The 23,445-nt window shown below is 39.4% G+C and overlaps 1 protein-coding gene and 1 long non-coding RNA gene across 3 annotated transcripts in view; one reads left to right on the top strand and one right to left on the bottom strand.

Annotated features, from left to right (window-relative positions):
* Positions 1–3,282: 3,282 nt before the first annotated feature.
* Positions 3,283–22,579, bottom strand: TM4SF1 (transmembrane 4 L six family member 1). Of its 2 annotated transcripts, none has more exons than XM_033516856.1 (5): positions 22,429–22,579; positions 6,526–6,615; positions 6,288–6,436; positions 4,744–4,924; positions 3,283–3,811 (listed from the first exon to the last, which is right to left on the bottom strand). In XM_033516856.1, exons 1-5 carry the CDS (start codon positions 22,525–22,527, stop codon positions 3,797–3,799), a joined length of 534 nt encoding a protein of 177 aa, XP_033372747.1. In that variant the 5' UTR covers positions 22,528–22,579; the 3' UTR covers positions 3,283–3,796. The 2 variants fall into 2 exon arrangements, with proteins under 2 accessions (XP_033372747.1, XP_015492524.1); XM_015637038.2 differs by lacking the exon at positions 22,429–22,579 and adding an exon at positions 8,369–9,255.
* A 556-nt stretch (positions 22,580–23,135) lies between these two features.
* LOC107208555 overlaps positions 23,136–23,445 on the top strand; it is a 6,534-nt gene continuing 6,224 nt past the window's right edge. The window contains exon 1 of the long non-coding RNA XR_001523251.3: positions 23,136–23,398. This is a non-coding gene — a long non-coding RNA (uncharacterized LOC107208555). The remainder of the gene's footprint in view (positions 23,399–23,445) is intronic.

Raw genomic sequence — 23,445 nt, 5'->3', positions numbered from 1 at the left:
CAAAAACATCCTCCTTCCCATGATAGGAACTGCAACAGAATTTGCAGAAGAAAGGTTTTTCAGCCTTACTGCACTGTGGGAAAGGGGGCTGTAAGAAGATAAATATACCCAGTCTCTGTACAGAAGGACACACTTTGCCTCATACTACAGAGATTTATTAAGACAACCTTAAGGGGGTACCAATGTGTTACTGACTTGCAACAGCAGGCTGAGTCTGGGCAATCTTACAGAGAGTACAGAAGCCCAAATAACCCTGGTCAGAAACTGCAAGACAGACTTCTTTTCACACTTTTAATCAATTGCTCTTTCCCACAGCATTATGTGGCTTTGCAAATGAAATACTGCCATTTCTCCAATTGTTTCATTCTGTGCTTACAGCTGAGCTTGCACAGCTACAGGCCTGACCTATGTACATGTGACTTCTTGTGCAGGACAAAAGGTCTGGCTGTGGTTCTGAAATGCCTGCTCTTTGCACTGTGCAAAGTCAAAGTCAGACAGCTTTCCCATTGTTGAATGTCATCATTCCCCAAACCCTGAGCGTCTAAACACTATCCCAGTAACACAGAGCCAGGGCAGATTGAACACTTGCAGCACAACCCAAGCCTTCAGTCAATCCCTCTGTGAGTCATCAGAAAAGAACTCAAGAATGACCTTAAGCTTTATTCACTAGGAAAGCTGGGTCAGAGGGAACAAAAAAAAAAAGGAAAAAAAAAATGAGTCTATCAAAAGCAGGAAGGCTGATTTTAAAAGCAATGACATCACAAAATATTTTCCTTGTGTTTCCTCATGAGCTGTTTCAGGCCCTTCACACATGAGGCTTCTCTCATCCTCCCATAAAAGCTGTTCAGATTGCATGTTGTAACTAATTCCATACTATCACTTAACATGAGATCACACAAGGAAATGGGCATGGTGGTACTCACAAAATTACACCATTTTTCTACCTGTTCTCTGCTGTGACTCTCCTCTTTTTCTAGGAGGTTTCATTTTGAAGTCCTCATTCTTCCCATATTTCCTGTTTTACACTCTCATCACTCTGGACCCTTTTTTTTTCAGGTCTCCCTCTAATCAGAAGTAGTAGCAAGCCTGTCTTTCCAGACTCATAGGCAGAGACAGAACTCATGTAATCTACACCGTGCCATAGAGAGTAAACAGCTGCATTAAAATCATGCACATCCAATCCCCATGACTGATTTTTTTAGTACAAAACTCAAAGATCATATAATTGGCCAAAATATTTTCTTAAAAGCAAAGGCCAAAATTAGTAGCAAGCATCTTATTTTGTAATCAACTTTGATGCTATTTCCATTATAACCTGTTCTGATTAGAAGAAGCTAACTTGGGAAATTATGACTGAAGCAGCATTTGTTCTGCATTGCAGCAGTCTGCTTCATGACTTTGTTTTTAAACTGGGCTCTGCAAATACCAAATCTCAGTGTGGTTATTTTTTTGGCACACAATGCCACTAGAACAGGAAACAACTATTTTATACTAAGAATTAAACAAACCTGTAAGCCAGTTTCTCAAACATTTTGCCAAATGTTGCAAGCACTACTTTTCCATTGCTGTCATTATTCATGAGCTGATTCCCAGCCTGTTACCGAAAAGTCATGTTTACTCTGTGTGAGTGACTTCTCTGCCAGCTGAAATGAATAAAACTTAAACCAATCACTTCTTCACAATGTAACAGGTAAATCTCTCAAAACACTGTCTTATGCACCAGGCAACAAAATAATCCAGCTGGGGATTTTTTACATGACAATACAAATAGTGGGCAGTAATGCTGTGCATTACGGCTACAAGGATCTATTGGTGCTACATACATTTGTGCTGAAGTTTCAAGTCTAAACCCTAGCCTAATCATTCTGTGTATTGGAATTCATAAAATTGTTCCAGTTCTTTAATTGTGTGTACCAGAAAAACAAGTAATTTTATGCAAGAATAAAGGCAAAAATCTTTAAGTTGCATGGTAGTTATACATTATTCTATTGAGGACTCCCTTCTCCACTTTCTCTCCTGCATCCCATTTAACCTTACAGATATTTTTTTCAAACAGTGGATCTTCACACATAAAGGCACCGGACCACACAGCTGCAAGGAATTTTGTGTGTATACATATGTGCATGCACGTATTCTCCTTCCTCCCTTCCATAGCAGGGCAGGACAAGGATAGACACTACCAAGAAATGGCATTAAAATCCCTCAATTACTTCTATGTATTTAGGTGTGAATAAATACTCTTGTGAAATTCAGATATCCTGAGATTCTAGACAAACTCTCATCTGAGAATTCTTTTGCTGATGTAGATATACGTGGACAATTTTGTTTTCACAGTTAACTTTTTTTTTCAGGCATGTATTTGTACAGGGCAGACTTAACTGTGCAGACAGTCTGAGATACACATGAAATTTCTGGCTATCTTTAAAGACTACACTCCTAGTTACAAATAGCCTAAGGATGCACTGACACCCATGGGAGCTTCTTTTTCTCCCATGAATAGAAACCAACTTGCTTGTTTTCAAGGACAATATGAACAGCTAAATTCCAAAACTGAGCCTCCTTCCTTTGAAATAAAGAGCATGTCCCATTTTGGTTTTCACTTGAAAAATGCCATTGCCAGCAGCAATGTTGCCAAGCTGGCTTTGCCAGCAATGCTGTTGGCAGCGCATTATTCAGATGTACTTGTGATGAAACTTTCAGTCTAATGGACAACAAGCTACACTTCAGAGATTCTTACCCAGGACCTTACAGTAATGCCTTCAGGCTGATAACTGGTGAAGTCAGATATTTCAGATTAATCTGTTGTTGCTGACCTGAATTTGGACTTCAATCCTTGAACACTGGGAGGCCTGAGGGTCTGCTGAGTGAGGTAAAAAACAGGAGTCATGCCCACATCCTGTTTTATCTCAGGCTTATAATGGAGCAATCAGGGGATGATCCCTCTTGGGAGGGCAGGAGGGGCTCAGCTGTGCAGGGACCCCCTCAGCTCCCTGGTTGGGAACTACCAGCCCTGAGCCAGGACTAAGACTCCACATGTGCTGTTGTATCTGTCCCAAAGCTATTGTTGAACCCTTATTGATGAACTAACACCCGTTTCAGTTAAATGAGCCCAACCAAGAGAGGAAGCAGTTCCCACTCTGGCAGAGCCTGCTGGAAAGGAAAAACAGGTTATAACCTGATTGCATTAAATCCACATTCTTATGACACCACTGCCTTTTACTCCAAGACCAGGCAAGCAGTGGTTCAGCATGGGCAGGGAAGGAGTCACTGACACCTCCTGGGTATTTTTAATACAAATCTTTATTTGTGAAATACAGGGGAAGTTCAGAAAAATCCTGAAAAGCCCTTAATCATCCACATTTTACTATTGCTTTAGATTTGGTCCAGCTGACCAAAACCTTTTATCCAGGCCAGGCTAGATCTGGTTTGTGTTCATTTCAAGATCGGAATGAAAGAGCAACTTTATTGGGAAAGCAGGACAAAGTACAGAGCTGTTATGTCAGTAGAAAGAGAAAAATAAATAACGCCATTTTAGTTACATGTGTTAAAGCAGTTGCCTGTACCAAGATGAAATGAACCAAAGACATTCAGGATACATTTTGCCTTCCAGTTCAGGCAGGTTAGTAGAAAACCTGCATATGACTCCAGCAACAAAGGCCCCAAGTCAGTTAAATTCATGCCAACAGCACAGTTTGACAACAATGTGAATTTCAGTATGCACAGAATGTTAAAAAACAAATCCACAGTATATTCATTACAGCACACAAATGCATCGATGTCAATGCATTGTCAGGTTCTAGCAAACGTATGCCTGTGGGGGGGACAAAAAGGAAGAAACGTATTAATGGAAAGAATGCTACTATTGTATCCAACTAAAAATGCAAAAATTAAGCTGATCACATTTAGAAAACTACAGCATAGCTCTTCTATACTGTAGTTAGAGCAAGGAAGACAGGAAGAAGAAAAGAGTAATAGCTTTGAAAGAGCCCCAACACTCAACTATGTCAATGAAAAATGTGAAACACATGCTTACCTATAGTGTGTGATATAAATTATATGTGGTTCATACTTGAAGCCATGGTGCTATCCAGCTATCCGACACTAGCACTCTGAGAGTGATTTTGGAATATGCCCAAACTATTTGACAAAGCTTTAAAGAAAATTGGAGAAAATTTCTTTTCTTCACAAAAAAAATAAAAAAATAATAAAAAAATCCACCTTCAAAACCCTTCCAGATCTGTTTGAAGATTTTGTTAGCTATGTGTAATTTAATTCTCTTATTTCCACTAAGCAAGGCCAGGATGCTGCGGTTTTCATTATACGCAGCATATTGTCATTGTGAGCTGCTGTGGACAAAACACAAGGCTAACACAAAACACTTAGAACAAACACCACACTATTCAACAGTGGTTTAGGCAAAGACCACAACCGCCAGGAGATCTGTATCTCAGTTATATCAGCTATACAGTGCTGATGATCATGTGTCACTGGACAGATAAAAGCCCTCCAGCTCCTAGTTCTCATGCAGATTAATGTCACGGTGACAGTTAAGGAAGCAGCTGAAAACATGTGATCAAACACTACATGAAAATTTTAATCCCAGCAGGGCTATAGAAACAGCTGTAGAGGGAACTGTTGCTTAAGAATACTTATAAAGTAACTGCTGAGTAAAACTCCACAGTAGTATAAGTAACAATTTTCATGTTCATCTGAGAAGCATGGGTATATCTGCAAATTACTTACCTCCTCATGACTGCAGCACAACCCACACAGTCCTCCAAGAATGCCATTGATTATCTGTATGAAGCACAGAATGAATTCTATTCCTCCCAAAACAAGGAGGATGGAAAAGAGGGTGACGTTCCACTGCACAATGTTTTGAGGTTCCTGACATTCAGACCACTTGTTATACTCAAACAAGTACCTGTGCACAGCAATTAAAAGTATATTAACGTTGTGTTAGAGTTGGATATTTACTATATACTAGAACCAAATTATATCTAGTCTGTAACTGCACTGAGGGTATTAAGACTCTATAGTCCTAATAGGCTAGGTTCCCTTAGGAATCTATTCCTAAGGGGATAGAAAAAGCAATTGTTTACTCCATGCAAGGTTTATTTGGTTTAGAGACATGTTGAAATATCAACCACATGTTTTTACTAAGTCTTAATTTCTTTTTTTAAAAAAATCTAAACTATAAAGACAGAATTTCCTGCTGCTGATTAAACTGAGGCACAAACTCAAGAAAGCTGAAAGAGCAAAGGTTTTTCTCAAAATAACCACAGAGGTTTGCAGGACTGGGCCTTTTTTCTCAAGATAGCAGTCACTGATCTGAGGCAAATGGGTTGCTTTCTCTCCTGTGTTGCTGTCTTTGGGCCCTCACATGCTTACTTGGATAAGCCAAACACAGAACAAATTTAGTGAGGTACTCCAGTATTTCAGCTGTTACTGCTCACTCACGACTTAAGAACATCAGCACTTGCCTTCAGCAAGGACTCAGCCTAGTTCTTCTACACTCAGTCATGGTCAGGGGAATGAAGAAGGAGGAATGATTCCTCTTGGGAGAGATACAAGTGAAATATAAAATTCAAACTCTACTGCAAAGAGCTTTATGTGGCTTCTTAGTACTCCAACTGCCTCTAGTCTGGCATCAGCCATAAGCTGTTGCTAGATACAGCCCTGAGGCTGCCAACCATACAGACACTTTAAAAACATGCCATGATATCCACATCAGAATTTATGTGCATTAATGGGGAATAGCAGACTGAGGCTTTTTTTTTTGCAGGAGAACCTTAATTAGGGATAATTAGGGAGGAGCTTCTTGCCCTCTCTGCCTTGCAGTGTACAAAAATTCTTGTAAACCTTCTCAAGTTTCATTTATGAGATTCTATGCCATTGTCACTAATGTGTGCATTGTGCCACTTTATGCTGGTGCAAAGCAGCTTCAGAAGCAAGCCTAACAAAACAGACTGTTACACAAATGATGAGACAAACATCTTAACAACCACTATTCCTAGTTTGTAAATTCTTCAAAGTCCTAAAACTTTGTATTTTGTTTGAGATGTTCATGGACATGAACCATATATTCGATGGATTCAGAAATATATATATTTCTATGAATTTGGGTTTACGCTGTAGCAGCGAGGGTAACTGATGCCATTTGTTAAGTTCTTACTAAGTGGGAAGGATAAAGCTATGAATAGATCTTGGTATATGGTTACTGGACATTGCTGAAAGCCCATGTGTACATTGGGAAGAGATAACATCCTCATGAACAGATAACTTACCCTCCAGAGGAGTCAGTGAAAGGGTAGATCCAGTTTCTCTCTAGGTGGGTAAAACAATACGGTCCTTGAGACAAGCCCAGTGCTGAAATGGTTATACAGTATCCAGAGCCGAGGATCCCAACAAAGGCTGCCAGAACTGAGGACAGTATCTGCACAGCAGACATAAACGTGAACCTTCAGCACAGTCATCACCTTGTCTTTGGGATTACCTGGGACTGGGATCTACAGGCTCACTTACCGCACAGCTCTTCCCACCTCCCTCATGGCCAAAGCATTCACAGCAGTCATCATTGTGAAGCCCAATGAACACTGCTGCTGGAATGAGTACCTGGGTAGGGAGCAAACAAACCATACTGTTCCTTTTGGTTGCACAGAGAGGGCAGATAAAATACAGTCTTTAAATTGCATTCATTTAGGTTGCTTCTTGGCAGTCAGACTGTACAGGCAATTCAGCTTTACTCTTATTTAACACAGTAGGAATCTAGCTATCATCTCACTGACTTCACCAGCCCTGGGACAGGTATATTTCTATTGCCACTTTATGGCAATATTGCACTTAAGCACAAAGAGAGACTGTTGGGGTATTGCTACATTTAAAGTATTTCAGCTTTAAAAGTTTCTGTTCACATTACAGGCTGTAATTGTAAACAAAATTCTTGAGGGGGAGGGGAAAGCATCAACTTTATTCCAATGAGGACTACAAATAAAGATTTTTGAAAAACAGCTACTGCCAATATACTTGCTACTTAAAAGCAATCACCATTGCCTGTGTGACAAACCAGTCTGACAGTAGAAAGTCTACTGAAATTTTGCACAATTCAAACAAACATCTCATTACAGACATCTATTTTTTTCCAAGATTTCACAACCAGTTTCCAGTAACAGAAATGCAAATAACAAAGCAGAAGCTATCCATGAGAAACAAAGCATCCATACTCCAGGGTTTTTAGCATAAAATCAAGAATGAACAGAGCTGATTAAAAGAGGATCCTCCCACCAGCAAGACTAGCACTTAATGGTGTCCACTTATAAAGACTCTACACCCAAGAGTACTCTGAAAAACCATAAAGAAGGGTAGAGAGTTATTTGCAAATGCCCCAGATTTACTTAACATGAAACTAGAATAAGAATTATCCTGTTGAACAGACGTATACTTGTCAGCCCTTACTCAAACCTGTTGCTGAGCCCCAGTGCTTCAAGTCCAGAAGAGGTTGCACAAGTGTGCTGCAGGAGAAGTTCCATTGATTTCACTTGTGTTACTCTGTGTGTAAAGACCAGTCTGCAAAGCCCACTCCAGGTCCCATTGGGACTGTAACACAGCTGTAAGCACCTCTCACAACACAAAGCACCTTAGCATGCAATTGTTTTCATCCTGTCATTTGCAGACATTGACCTTGAGACCTTGAGATCATAGAATCGCAGAGTGGTAAGAACCAGAAGGGATCTGTAACCTATTTCTAAGAGAATTTCTAAAAGCAGATGAAAAAGGAAGCCTGGAATTAGGGGTCTTAAATATGCTCCAGTGTGGTCCACAAAACTGAAAAGGTAGAAAATAAGAGCTTCAAATTAATGACATCCTATAATGAACACACTCAGTCCTTGCATTCTGTTATTCAAAAGCAAAGGTTTGACAACTACCACTCAGTTCCTCTGAATAAACAGCTAAGGCGGAGAAATACCTGTCAGCATGTCATATAATAGAAATTAAGGAATTGTATCTAAATGCTCATTTAGGCATTAGGGGCATTTAAAAGGAGAGTGGTTCAATAATATAACAAAAATTTAAGATTTAACCCTTTATGCAAACTCTGACCTGCTGAGAGGCTTGGTTTCACTTTTGCATTTGGATTCTGTGCCCTAGACCCCATGATTTTTTCAGCTTTAAAGTGAGATAATGTTGTAGTTAAGATAATCAATAGTAAGCAATAATAGCTATGGGAAAATATAACTCTTTTTTATACAACTCCAGAGACATCTGTTGACAAGATATTTGATGAATAAATTCAGGTAACCACTAGAGAAAGAGCAGTACCAAGTACCTCCAAAACAAACTTGAAAGAATACACTAGGTTATTACTTACCAGAAAGCCTCCACCTAGAATGCCATGAAGGCACTCCACGTATTTGCTGAGGTGATGCTCTGAAGCATATCTTGTTTCGCCATTGGGAAAATAAAGTAAAGTGTTGGCCACGATGCAGAGGAGGGCAAGGATGAGCAACTTATAACCAACACATCTAACACACCTTCCAAAACACATGTTCTCACTTTAAAAATCCTCCTTCACCTTGTCCGATTCAACCTGTCTTACACCTGTCTACACCTAAAAGAAGATCAGTGTTTATTCTCACCTCCTTAAATACCAGGGGTTACCTAATCACCTGGATGACGTTTTCAACCCTTCATAACCACCATTCCCAATTGCAGAGTGAGAGAGCAGGGATGGCAGAATGCCGCCGCCCTTTTTAAATGCAATAATTGTAGATGAACCAAATGCAATGAAGGAAATATTGAATACTAGGTGATTTCACACTAACATATGATGCTTGGAATAATCACTGGTGAACATGATTAGATGTGAACAGGCTTAAACCACAACACAAGTCCTGTTAGGAACTGAAGGAAAAATGTTTTGTTTTCTTTGTTAGAAGCAGCTTTGAATTTTAGGTTTATAGACTGATTCAGAACAACCTGAAGCCAGGGAAAGACTTGGCTGACTTAACAGCACTGAGTCAGTTTTGAGTATAAACACAGTAAGTTCTACAGCAATGGCAAGTATGTAGAGCAACCTCTCACTTTGCTGTCCTGTTGATGGAACAACAGAAAACCTCACCGGGAAGTTGGAAAACAAATAAAATTAGTAGGTAGGCTTCTTAGGAGTGTCCTTGTCCTTTTCATTATAAGATGAACTGAATTTAGATTAACAATCAATGTAAATGGTTTGGTAACAGCTAAACCAAGCAAACACTCCTGAAAAGTACTGCTTTAAAAAAGCTCGATTATAAAAGAGATTCCTTACACTAAAGTATCATGTGTAGAAACACATAAAAAAGAAAAATGCCAAGAAAGAAGCAGATTGTATCCAAGGTTTCTAAATGGTGTTTCATATACCAGTAACAGTAATTTCCATAGTAAATGGAGACACAAAGGGAGTGTAAAAATTAAGATCTAACCTTTTCTCATGCAAATTTTTCTAAAATAGCCCAGAGCCTTATTCTTCACACACAGCTCAACACAGAGGTGTGAGCTGCCATGCCCACTGCCATCACATGACAGGAGGTAACTAAAATGCACAGGTCCAGACTAGATCCAGGTGCTGCTGCTGCCATCATCACAGCACAATGTAATTGTCATTGCAAAACCAGAAACCAGACAAAAGGAGTTTGGGAATGTACAGGATGTAAGAAGACTGTAATGAAACTTTTTAAAAAAAATTTCAGATTTCTTTTTTTGAAGGTGGGGTGGGATGTGTTTAAAAGCTAAGTAACACAGTAGACACAAGCCCAAGTCAAGACCATGGTATTCTTGCAAGAGATGTGAGCAACACTTATGCTAAGAAATAGTGTGCAAAAATAAAAGATGGGTGGTGAAGCAGAGGAAGAGAGCAGGCTGGTGCAGCTGTGGCTTTGTGATGTAATTTCTCCGGGTATTGTAGCTGCTGACCTTGGAGACTTCCTTCATTATGAGAAATATCCTCCAATTGTACAAACATAGGCTGGCCATTATTGTGTGCTTCACCTCTAATGACTATAACAACCCTAAACATTATCCTGCAAGTTTCCTCTGTAGAACAAGGTGGACACTCAACTGAAAACTTCCTTTATTTTGCTGTGCTAAAAAACCCAAACCACTCCTTCTCCAAAATCCACCACCCAGTACCTTTCCCCCAACCTCAACAACCACACCAGCATATAGCCTGTGGGACACAGATTTAAAACCCTAGCCTTAACCATATATTTGAAAACTGTTCTATTTACAACTTAAATAATGGTTTTCTAAATACTTAATTGAAAAGAAAAAAACCACCCATTATCAATAGCTCCCTATATTTAAAATCAATTCTATATTTAAAATGTCTTCCAATGACCTTGAAAACAGTGTGAAGAAAGAAAGAAACAAAACATTGTATTTTATGCAAATACATTTTTTTTACATTAAAGGACCTGGTCAGGTGTGAATCAAGGGGGCTTCACTAATGCTACTGCCATCTGGAAACCCTAGAGTACAGCTTCTACCAGAATGTCTCAATATAACCTTCCTTTGCAGAATTTCTGGTGGTCCTACCCACCATCAAAAAATGGTTAGTGGAGGAATCTGCCTCCCACAAAAGCACTGGCAGGATGTGTACACCATACAGCATCTGCAGGTGAGACACAGCATAGGAAACAATGGCATGGGCTTCACTGATTCATTTGCAACACAACGTATGTATTTACACAGGTTATTAAGTCCCAGTTGTTTTTTCTTGTAAGCTGTTCTCATTTGGTCTTTTACTATTGAATAGGTTGATGCTTATGGAGGCCGATGCGAGCTCTGACAATTGTTGGGAACACAGTGGGAATGTGTCATCACCTACTGGCTAAACCAAGGGCAGGCTCTTGGCGAGCTGTGCAGAGCTCCTGGGACCTTAGGACAACTTCCTTTGACCCACCCACACTGCCATCTATTTCTCAATGTCCAAATGATGCATTACCCATGTTTTCCAGTAACCATCCACAAAAACACTGTGAGGCAGCTGAAACTGTTCTCACCATTTCTCAAGTGCACATTGGTTGACAAACTCGACCTGGACAGTCACAAGAGGAAACTGCTCATCATGAAGTCCTTGGTGCCTATGGTTTCCTGGCCACAGACAGAAGAAAGTCTCCAGACTACTTTTATTAATTAGATCACAACTCCACAGATGAGCAAATGAGCTACTTACGAGCACAAGCAACTCCCTGTTGTCATGAAAGCAATTTCTCCTAACACAGCTGTAACACACATGCATGTGCTTGTTTGCTATCTCTGCCACCACTTTGAGACAGAAAACTGATCTGAACCATAGAAGTCAGCTTGGAGTAAGCACTCACACTTCTATGTAACAACACACACTGACACGTATAGAGAACATTTCATTTATTAGTAATAATGCTGATCTAAGAAGGAGTCAGCAACAATGCAACAAAAGTAGTTTTGCCATTTAACCAACCAGTTCAGAGACTGAAAAGCTTACAATCAAGGCAGAGCTACCACTAAATGAGTGTATAGAAATTCCTTTCTTTAAAGAAGAACCCATAAACCTTACCTAAGAACAACTATTACTGGTCCTGGACTTGCAATACCACAATCAAATAAACCACTTCAAACACTGTTTTCGGGTGACATACAAAAACAATGCTGTAGCCTGCATTCATTAATTCTCCCAACAATGTTATTATAATAAAAGTAGGACATAGGACAAACAAATTCTATTTCTGAAACAGCCTATGGGTGAAACCTTGCCCCTGCAAAATGGCCAGCAAAAGTTCATTTCCTTTGGATTGTACTATCCACACACACAGGTTTGCATTTTAGATTTCTAGTCTGTCCCTAAAAGTGTGACATTCTTGCAAAAGTGAAACAAGACTGAGGCATTATCATCACTGTACTGTAAGCATCCTCTCTTCTACACTGTGTGTGTGTAATGGCTGTATGGATCAGAAAACTGGCATCATCTTAGCACACAAAGTCTGCATAGCACAGCACAAGGAACAGGTGACCTCCCGGCTCACGGTGTGTCACTGATGTCTCCCCTCCCCTGCAGCAACCACAAATACCAGACATTGAAAACATGGAACAAAAATTAGTGTTATGGCTTTGGGTCTTGTGGTGAAAAAGTTAGTCAGTAATTACCTTTGTGTTTCTCATAAAGGAATCCTGTTGGTACTGAACTTCTAATCCAGAAAAAAAAAAAGAAAACAAAGAAAAAAACCAGACTAGCTCTATCATACCATGTGACTAACTCTATCATACCATGTATTTTAGATCTGTAAGCTCGAAGAAAAAAAAAAAAAGAAAAAACTGAAAAGCACCAAATTCTTTGCCTGTTTTTCCTCCTTAGCATATGCTTCAAACATTACTCATGCTGTCTTGCCTCTGAAATTAGCCATTAGTAAGTTCATGTCAATTAAATATTTTAAATTATACTTGCTGAACAATCTCACAGCTGCTGTTTGTCTGGGAACAGTCTACATATTGATTCCATAGCAGTAGGATGGGAAATGAATGTTTAAATTTAACACGTCTTTCACATTAGCATGATTGATATTGCAGCATGCTGTCTTTACTTGCATGTATTTCAGCATCAGTAGCAGTTGAATCAGATACCACAATCAGAAAAGCAAATCAGACGTTACCACAAGATTCTTGAAAGATGATTTTCTAAACTGTAATCACACCCTTCCACCAATCTTTGTTATCATCATTTAAATTTGAATCCTGAAATCCTTTTTATCAATACACACTCAGTGCAAAGAATCTTTGCTACAAGATGTTCCTTAAAATGGTTGTCAATGATAATGCCAATTATTGCTCAGTGATGTTCCTCCAAGGGGTATATCAAGACCTCAAAAATGCTACACAAAGGTAGCACACATTTTAGTAGGACAGAATCTTTAGGAAAACCCCCAAAATACTATTTAAAAAAATATTTAAAAAAGCAATTTGAAAGAACCAATTAAAAACCATGATTAAAGAATAAATTAGTCTACAGAGGATCTTTTTCCATCTAAGAAACATTTAATGGAGAAAAGCAGAAGAAAATAACATTCAGTGCTGATGTGGTACAAGATACAGAGCTCTACTGAAGCTTCTTTTCACCAGGTTTTCAAACTCACAGATATGGTACCATTCTAATGAGCTGCAATTGACTTGGAGGATGGGGAACTACTGATTTCCTGAACTTGGTCTTGTCTATTCCTTTGTATTATAATTATGGCTAAAAGTAGCTGTGCCATTTGTGTACCAAAACATGGAATTTAGTACTGCAGAAATACAGATGGGTTCATTGCAGAACAGCATTCTGTCACACAGCTATCTCCTTGGACTCCCAGGGGTCAAATCCTGCCCATGGGACCTTCTGCCAGTGCTCAGAAGATGGAGTACCCCAAGAATTCCACCAACTCCCTCTAGTGATAATCAGGCTGCAAACAAACAGGTTCTGCTGGGCCCATTCATGGTCCTCTGTCTCCAGTGACCTCTAGCTTTCTAGTCTTCCACAGTAGCTCCTGAAATACCATCTTGAGGTGAGAGGCGTCTGCCTTTGGTGGAAAACAACAATGCTCAGTAACAGCTCCTGGTGGCACAGGAGCTCACAAGGAGCTCTTACAGGAAGAGGAAATGAACTAAGGCACCATGCCCACCGTGTCAAACCTTGAGGCTTTGACAGGATAGGTAGGATTTGGTTCAGGTGTTAGTTCCAAAAGAGAGCTCTTCCAAGAATAGACTTATAAATGGTAAGTTGAAAAAGAATATAAACCAACCTTCTTCTTTTACAGAAAACTAGTCTTGCTCTCTGCTCTCCTTAAGCATGAAGGAAACAAAACAAACTGTAAGTTTCCTCTAAAAGTGAGGAGAAAAAACCCTCAAAGAAATCAAAATACCACAATCCTTCCCCAGCATCTGCACTGAATCAAATGGAACTTCCCTTCAAAAAGGCAGGCACCGTCTTTGAGGAAACTGCAACCATGTCAACAATAGTACTTGTCTTTTAGGCAAAACATCCTGGGCTTTTACATGTTACACTCTATTGACTCCCAGGATTTTGATAAATTACACTCTAAGATGGAGATACAGGGCTTACTAAAAGAGCACTACTTAGGAACATACGAAGAGCTCAAGGAAAATTAGGATGTGTCCTGTGAAACCATTGTAATTACAAAGCCATTAGAGTACTCTTCATATGCAGACTTTTAAAGTTAGTTGCTGATTAATCCAGACTGTGATTAATGTGCAATGACTAAAAAGATTATCACAACAGAAATTAGTTTCCAGTCAATTTTCATTACAATATATTATTATTATTTTAATTCTTAAACTCTTCTTATCTCAACCCACCAGTTTTCTCACTGTTAACCCTCCAACTGCTTCCCCATCCCATCAAGGGCAGAGTCAGCAAGCAGCTCTGTGGGGCTGAGCTGGGTTAAACCATGACAAGCGTCTAAACAGTACGTTGCTAAGAATCATTAATAACAAGGTTCTATTAAAGTTTATTGCTAGTAACTCAGTCCTGATAATGCTAGGTATGAATGAATGAACAAATGTTGTCAAGACAGAGTCTGGACTTTGTTTTTCATTATTTAAGATTATAAAACAATAATATGAAAAACATAAGACATTTCTACTTTTCTGTCAAAATAAAGTGAAGATCCAAAATTTACAAGCTCACCTTGCAAAGAACTCAGAGATCATCCTTAACATTATAAATTATACTTACAAAGAGCAAAACCAAAAGTAAACACCATTGGTTAGAGGGTACAGAGTTGTCAGAGCTATATAACTTTGCACTGCAAATGGAGTCACTTTATCTTAATGATAAGGGGTCCCAGTACCTTAGAAGTCATGACAGACACTCCTATCTTTCCTTGCCTTAAAGAAAAAAGACTCAGCTACGGCCACAGCACTGCAAGAGTAACTTTACCAACACTGCATTTCCACAGTTCTGTGTGGAACTATGGCACAAGGCTGAACTTAGTCTGTGAACTCTAGAAAAAAGGCTGACGTGCTGAGGCTAGTGAAGGCGTGTAACACCCTCACCTCCTGGGCTTGGCTAACACACATGCAGCAGTCTGTCCTCTCCTGGAATCTGACATCTGCTCTGCAGAATGAGAAAACAGGCAGAAAGGCTGCAACTCCACTCCTGTTCTCCTTTTGCATTAAAAAGGCTTTATGTGAAACAAAAACTAGTCCCTTTAGTCAGGCAGAACTTAACATGAACAGAAAATACGTATTTTTAAAAATTTGAAAATTAACTATCCTGTCCCGTAAAAGTAGTATAGTTTGGACTCTCTGATCATCTTCTCAAATAGTCTTCACAGACACTAGGCCATGTTTTATTTGTAAGTACTTTCTCACTTGTGGTTTAAGTTCTCAGCTATCTGGAACCAGTCGTGTTCCAAAGTCCATGCAGTTGCATTTGAGTAGAGAGCAGGCCTCAGGGCATTACCTCAAGGATCCACCACAGTAAAGTAATTAATCTCAGTTCTAATGGCAATACATTTTCAGAGCTAGATTTCCTACTGCTTGAAATGCAGAAAATAAAACTTAGCACCCATAAAAGTTCTGTCTCAGTTAAAAATGAACTACTATGTACCTATAAGACAAATCTCACCCCCATATTGTGAAGTGTGGGACTGTGTTAGGCTAGATGCATCACACTAGTCCAGCACTGGAGAAATTTAAGAAGAGCAATTCCAAATTGGTAGTATAAGCCATAAGGAAGTGACCTCAAGTTGTGTCAAGGAAGGTTTAGATGAGAAACTTAGAAAAATTTCTTAACCAAAAGGTTTGTCCAGCCCTATGGTGGAATCCCCATTGCCAGAGGGATTTAAAAGCTGTGTAGATGTGGCACTTGGGTACAAGGGTTACAGTGGCCTTGGCAGTGCTGGGGGAATCGTTTGACTCAATGGTCTCAGGGAGCTTTAATACTCATACTTCTATGATAATCTGAAGCAATTGAGACACACCAAGGTTTAGATAAAACTTGGAAATTATAGATGTTATCATATGAAAGACAAAATACTACATGGAACAGAGGTCCTCTAATAGCTATATGGAACCAAAGTCCTCTAATAACTATATAATGCCTATATCCATATTTCAACTTTATAACTAATAATTGGTTAGGTTCAAACACAATCCTGTCAATAAATTAAAGTAAACACATATATCTAAAGTACACAAACCCAGACTAACACAGAACTTGCACACATGGGAATTTCTACTTCTGCATAAGTAATCACTGTGTTCATTGATTTTCTTACGTTCCTTTAATAAAGCTGTCATTATGCAAAGCATTAAGATGGTTTTTAGCTACAAGATCTTACTAAGCATGGACCTTACTGAATTTAACCTGACTGCAAACCCCATCAGCCTCCAATATTTCATTTCTGCCTTTCAAACACACTAATGAAACAAAACCCTTAAATAGAAAGATTGCTGCTGACAGCCAGCTTGTTGGGAAGCAAAATCATGTTGTGGGGGTTTGGAGAGCTTCACTGTAGGGTGCTTCTTCCATGCTCTGCTCCACACACACTGGTGCAGTTCCTGCCATGCTGAGCTCTCAGCTAGGAACAGAAATTCTGGGCCTGGACATTTGCCATGGAAAGCAGAAGAGCTGTCAGGAGAGCTGCAGTCCTCTTTGTTTGAATACAGTCTCCCTCTTTTCCCCTCCACCCAAGGAAAATGGCTGGGATGCTGCTGGTATTGCACATGTTGCCCCATGTGATGGAGACCAGTTCTGAACAAAACAGCTGCCACAGATACAGAGACTTCATAGCTGCATGTCTGCCATAGCATCCATTTGCTTCTCTGATCATGCTGACTGAGGTCTAAGGTTTAAACCAGCTCTCTCTCATTTTTACCATTCTCTGAGTGTCCAAGCAAAATTTTTAATGTTACTGTTGGGCAAGAGGAAAATATCATGCAATCATTACACAGTATTTTTTTTAATTGAACACTTTCCAACTTTTTCTTAAAATTAGGTTAATACATCAGTGCACGTCTTCCCTTTCTTTACTTTCAAGCTGATTTAAAACCCACAGATAACTTGTTTCTAATAGGTCTTTACTGCTTTACTACTTTAACAATTGTTATTTTCTTTTTTCTAACTACTTGTAATTTTTTAAGTAGCACATGGACTAATGTTATAAAAACAAACAATTTTTTAGCTAAATTATTTAATGGAGACATACTTCAAATACTTGTGAGGGAAGTCCGATAACCATCATATGTACAGAAGCAGATTAAAGTCTCCAATAACAGAATTCCTTTTCATACTACAGAGTATGCAAGGGAAGAGAAAATATCTCTAAAAGTTAATCAGCTGAGAACACTCCTTGGCATCAGATCTGGGCAGACTGTTTATCTAGGTACCCAACCCTTGTCAGATCAGCACAGACTGAGATCGCATCAGTGAAGCCGAGTTCCACAGCCGAACGCAGCAGCAGAAAATCTACAATTGCATTAGATTTACCACACATTGTAACATGGTCCATGCTACTGCACAGTACAGAGCAGTAAAAAGCACTGTATATCCAGGCATTATTCACATAACTCATGGTACTAATTTCATCATATTGCTCACAGCATTGTGCAGTAGTTAGCAGTGAGAAATTCTGAAAAAGTATAAAGTTGTTTATAAGTACCAGTTAAATCATACTGGAAATTTTCTTCAAAGTTTATTTTGTAGTTTGCAAAATAATGTGTTCAACACAAAATTCAAAATGGTCTCATACTTTCTTCAATAAAATCACACTTTAGTTAGTAGCGGAAAACTATTAATTGTACAGTTTACTTGAACTGGAGCCTTGCCTTTCACCTGTATCAAGGAATACTTCTTTTGAACTGTAGGTGGCTGAAAATTTTTAGAGATTCGTTCTTCTGTGTCTGAATCATTCTTTCAGAGTTGATCAGACTTGAAAAACAAACACATGCCTCTCAAATTTCTTACTGGATATGAAAGACATACCTTTAAAATTAGAACTCTCCAAAATGTTTAGAGTCAAAGCTATGATTCTTTCTCTATATGGAGGCATTTCCCAAACATTCACACACTACAGGGAGGAAAAATAGCTTTTTCTTCCGGCTTGAAACAATAAAAAAGCATTATTAAAAATTTATATTAAAACCAGCAGAGTGAATGTATTTCTTCATAATACAAACTCCCAAAAGCAAGGTAGTCTTTCCCCACTTCTCTAAAACAATCTTTTAGAATAAGATATAGGCATTATGAATTGGCACAGTGTTCTGCAGTAACAACCCAATTTGCCCAACCCAATGTAAGAGGGGAAATCTTGCTCCTTCACACAGAATAGATTTCACTTGCAGATGAGTTACAGAAGAGTGGTTTTCATAACACACTTGAAATTTGCTTACATGTAACAGTCAAAACAGCTTATGAGAAATATGTAAAATTATGAAGTTATGAAGTTATTTTTCACCTTCAGCACGTGATATCTAAACAACACGTAAAAGAAAAAAGCCTGGAGTGCCAGTCTGCTTGCTCACAAGAGGACATCAGTAGAAGCAAGGTGCCCTGTAAATCCTGCCAAATATACTCACACTTGAACTTTTATTTTGTGGGAAAACTGTTACTCTAGTCCTGAGCTCCAGGACACAGCTCCCTGGGCTGCTGCTCTGCTGTACTGGTGCCTCTCAAAAACTTTTGTTGCTTGAGATGGCACATAAGAAGGCAGCACAGCCCACATGACCTGCCTACTGATAAGGTGTTTGACAAAAAGAAGTGGTTTTGTAAGTCCTCAGCCTGAGGAAGGCCTATGACTTTCCTCATGTTGAGGAGGCATTTTAATGATCTGTTGTCAGGAACCAGGCACCCCAACTTTTTCTACCTATGTACTCCAAAAGTAGTGATGTTTGCTCCACTTTCAAAATGAGCCTCTGCACACACTGGCTTGCCCCATCCTCCAAAACCTACCACTTTTCTTTGACAGGATCAAGGCATGACCCACTCCTCCTGGCCAACAATACACTCAAGCAGCCAGCTAAATCCATCCCAATGGAAGGAATTTCCTTCCCTGCTGCAAAGCTCAGGCATAGTTATCCCCACACCTGCTGGGAATTTGTGACAGTTACGAGGTGCCACTACAAACCATGGCAAGACAGATCAAGCACTTCCATTCCTCTTCCAGCATATATATCATCCTGACCTCAAGCTAACCCAAATTATCTTATTTTTATCTTATTATTGTAGCTAAGTCTACAAAAATCTTTCAAAGTTTTATGTCTACTTTCAGAGATGCTATGCACCTGCATGTTTTGGGTTTAGTACTGCTCAGCACATGAATGTTCCCTCGTTGAAAATAGTCAATTCACTTGCCCAACAGGTAGCCCATTATGTTTAAGAGTCTGTCCTCTGTTGCTCAACTTGGACACAACTCCCATGGCTGTAATTAAAAAATTTCCTCAAGTAAAGGCTACAAGCATGGGTGTGGATGTAGCCAGGTATTTCAAAATAGTCTCTGTGAGCCATGCTGAGGACTTCTGCTTCTTTCTAAAAATACCTCTTAATAGGCAATGGGTGTGCCACTGAATGAATGACTAAGAACTTTTTCCTGCGAGCCCTGGATTAGATGGAATGCCTGCCCTTGGTGTTACAGGGTACTGTGTCTAAGAGGCGGGTGTGCAGAGTATGCTGAGCTTTCTGAAAATGCAAAAATGTTGAGAAAATACAACTTGTAACTTCTAATAAAAACGTTCCCTTTTCATACACATTTTGCAACCTATCATTATATAGCCTCACTATAAAACAGAACCACAGAAGTTTTCAGAAGTATGAGGAATATTAGGAAGTAGGCAAAACTGAAATATCTAATCAGAAATAAGTATCTAATAAAAAATTTAAAATGCAACTCTGTTTTCCTCAGTATAGAAATATATGCCTTCTTATGAGGCATACATAGACATTCAATCTTATCTACATCTTTTGGGTAGATGCATTACAACTAAAAAATAACTTGGGAACAAAACAAAACTCACTGTGTATCAGATGCCCTAGAATATTATGAAGAACTAAACATGTTGGTCTTAATTTTTTTTTTTTAATTTTTAATTTTTTATAATATTCTCACTATATTGTAACACCTGCTATGCATTTAGCAGAAATGCCTGTTATGAGGAATAATTATTATGATAATGACAACAGTCAAGAAAGCAGAGACCACTTTTTAAAAAGCCTTTGTCTTAAAACTCCTGTATTTGTTACTTTTTAAAGACTAACAGAAGTTCTGGAAACATCTGTTTACACATCATTACAGATACAACCTAAATGCACCACCACTAAGGAAGTATAATTTCTAAGGTCTACCAGCACTATTAAGAAGATCTCTTATTTTCAAGTGGACCAGAGGGAAAAGTAACCACACACCATCAAGTCCAGTGGTAGATTTCTCATCATTTAAATATAAAAAGCACAGTGCATTCTTAGTGACTGCTGCCAGCATAACGTGGCTGAACAAGCATGGGAATTCACTGGTGATTTCTGCAGGCTCCACAAGGGAGAAGGCAGAGCAGATGCATCTGCCGTCTGTCAAGTCAAAGCTTCAGATGGAAAGTCACCACCTTGGCTTGTCCCAAAGAGCAGCAGGCAAAAAGGGCATTGTTTTCAGAGAGGAAACAGAATGCTCCTGTGTGAGCAGCTCAGCACAGGGAGTGCACAGAAACAGTGAAGGTACACAGAGCCAAGGCTAAGCACCAAGAAGTTACTAACACCACTAATTGCAGAGGAAGATCTCTGCATGAGGCTACATGTGTATCCTGGAAAAACATACAACTTGTACATTCATACTGAATTGTTGTTTGTGCTGAAAGCTGGTTGCAGTTTACACACCAAATCCAAAGGGAATTTCAACTAGTGTATTGTGATTTTCAGCATCAAAAATTTAGGTCACTTACTGTGTTGCCTAAATATAAATCAGAATTAGAAGAATCCATGCCCCTCAGTGACTTTCAAGACAGACAAAAACTAAGAAAAGGATGTTATTAAAAGCCAGGATTTTTTGACAAAATCAAATTGCATATCTGCTGTGTCTGGGAGAAACTGGTTCTACCTGTGAGCATAAACTTGGTTCTGAAACAGCTATTCAGCCAGAGCTGCTTCTGCACTTCAATGCTAGAGAAATGGCAATTTTATCCCATGCAAAAGAACATATAAAAGGGTTCAGCACATTTCAAACCTGTTGTTAAACTCATAGGATGAGATCCACCTTGCAATTAAAGAGGCTAATAAGTCAGTAAAAGCAGAAAAAAACAAAGAAGCCAGGAATAAAGACGTCATTGTATTAAGATGACAAGTCATGTAGCAAGACAGGTACTTTTGAGCTAGTATTGATACATATATTTCAAGAGTACACAATAACTTAACTCAAAAAATGCTAGGGTGTGACAACAGCTGAAGTCCTTCCACAAGATCATACTATAACAACCATCAGAGGAGCCAAGGAGAATCCTGACAGGCCTCTTTAGTGCAGCCTGGAGTGGTACTGTGGCATATACTGGTGATGATCTAAAAGAACCTACTTTGCTACAACCAGGCTGTAAGGTTTATTTAGATTTTGAAACATTTTCAACAATTAAAAAAAGAAAATGTAGTCCCCACTCCAGAAAGTGTTATGTTATTATGCCCAGCTCCTCTAAATGGTGTGAGAATTGGCTACCAACAAATTTACAAACATATAGAAATATTCTACACACTGAAGTTGAGAAGAAACACTATTAAAACAGACCCTTAGTACCACATGTGTAAGTTCATTCTTTAGTCCTAAAATCACCCCAGACTGCTAGAAGTCCAAGAGGGGAAACTGAAACAGAGACACACCTCAAGAAGAGTTTAATCGAACTATTTGCACTTAATCTAACCAGGGACTTCTCTTGTCAATAATAGCTGGATGTAATCCAGCTCACAAGAGTGAACTCCCTATGTTCTTCTGAGATCCTGTTCACACTCATTCCCTGATATTGGTCCTAGAATTCCTGTGGTCCTACTTGGACTGGATCAGAGGGCTAAAGAGGATAAAAACTAGCCTAGTGATGGAAACTACAAATCAGTGAACAAAGCACTTGTGTTCAGCCAGATCACTCCATCTGCAAAGGGCTGCCAAGGAGCCAGCGCCAGGCTCCTCTAGGCACTGCTGGAAGCTCAGGTGGCCACGGGCTGTGCTCCCACCACAGCTGGCCCAGCTCTGCTGCCTGTGCCACTGACAGGAGCCCTGCAGACTGGGGCAGCCAAAAGTGCCTTTTCTGTCCTCTCAGTGAAGTACCAAAAACACAACAAAGGGAGCAGAGGAAGAAATTGGAGAGGCTTAACTAAGTTCCAGAGAGGATGAGTCTGTATATTTTCATGGTATCTTTTCAGATCCCTGTTTCTGCAGCGCAGAGACACCTGCTTACCTGCAGTATTCCCTGCATCAGTGTCTTGCTTGCAGAGGTGATGGTGCTGTGCATGGGGACATGGGCATGACCAGGAGACAGCTGAGGAGGCAGAGCCATGGCCACGGGGAGGTGGCAGCAGAAGGCAGTACATCTCAGGGGTGCAACTGATCTCTGGCATTTGTGACAGGGGGAGATGGCAGAAAAGACAGCTTAAGGGACAGACAGGAAAAACAGGAAATGTGAACTCTAAGGTCTGCCACAGTCCCTTGACCTTAGGCCAGCTTCAAAATGCTAAGCATTTTTTTCACAAAGAGATGGAGATAACTAACTAGAATGATCCCTATTTTTTTTAATCTATTTCAATTTTTTGCTAAGACCTAATTTTAAATTTAAAATTGCTAATTTTTAACAATTTTTTGCTAAGACCAGAATTAGGCTCTTGGAATCTGAATGTTTGCACTGTTAGGATCCATGGCAGCCCTTACATAAAGATAAAGGCAGCAGAAGCTGCACCTCTGAGGTCATACAGCACACTTCATCCCAGATCCCTGGTATAAATGCAGGAGATGCATTATCTGTTGAAACAACATGGGAGTGTTCTAAAAGGAACAGGGTACAGCCTGGTACCGTACCATTAAATATTAACACAAGTGATAACTAATCTACTCAAGGTGAGTCAACTCTGACCACAGTTTTAACCATTTACCAAAAAAAAAAAAAGTTTAATAAATCAAGACTAAGCACATACATTGTTGTAAAACATGCTATGCTATAGGTTTGTGAGAAAACATATGTGAAAAAGATCCAAATTTTATTTTGCTGTTTGAAAAAGGAAAAAAAAAAAATTATAACCAACCCTGAGCTTGCAGTTCTAAGAGTTTCACAAAACCCAGTGTTTTGCATTCAAACTGGGTTACTTCCATGCCCTTAGGAAATGGAATAAACCACTAACCGGTATATGATGTATCTCCAAAATAACTGCATTCTGGTAAGTGTTTCACTGGGTTTTCCAGCTGCATGGGGGAAGGTGCGGGA

The sequence above is a fragment of the Parus major genome, chromosome 9 (assembly GCF_001522545.3).
Source record: "Parus major isolate Abel chromosome 9, Parus_major1.1, whole genome shotgun sequence".
NCBI lineage: Eukaryota > Metazoa > Chordata > Aves > Passeriformes > Paridae > Parus > Parus major.
This window is presented reverse-complemented; position numbering and strand designations above follow the sequence as displayed.

What these genes read in the sequence shown, in the direction of transcription:
- TM4SF1 (XM_015637038.2), bottom strand. Translation starts at nt 8,545, where the DNA reads ATGTGTTTTGGAAGGTGTGTTAGATGTGTTGGTTATAAGTTGCTCATC. An exon ending in TTCTAGGTGGAGGCTTTCTG is followed by an intron (nt 6,616 to 8,368) that starts GTAAGTAATAAC and finishes CTCCCTACCCAG; the next exon opens with GTACTCATTCCAGCAGCAGT. An exon ending in GAGGTGGGAAGAGCTGTGCG is followed by an intron (nt 6,437 to 6,525) that starts GTAAGTGAGCCT and finishes TCTGCTGTGCAG; the next exon opens with ATACTGTCCTCAGTTCTGGC.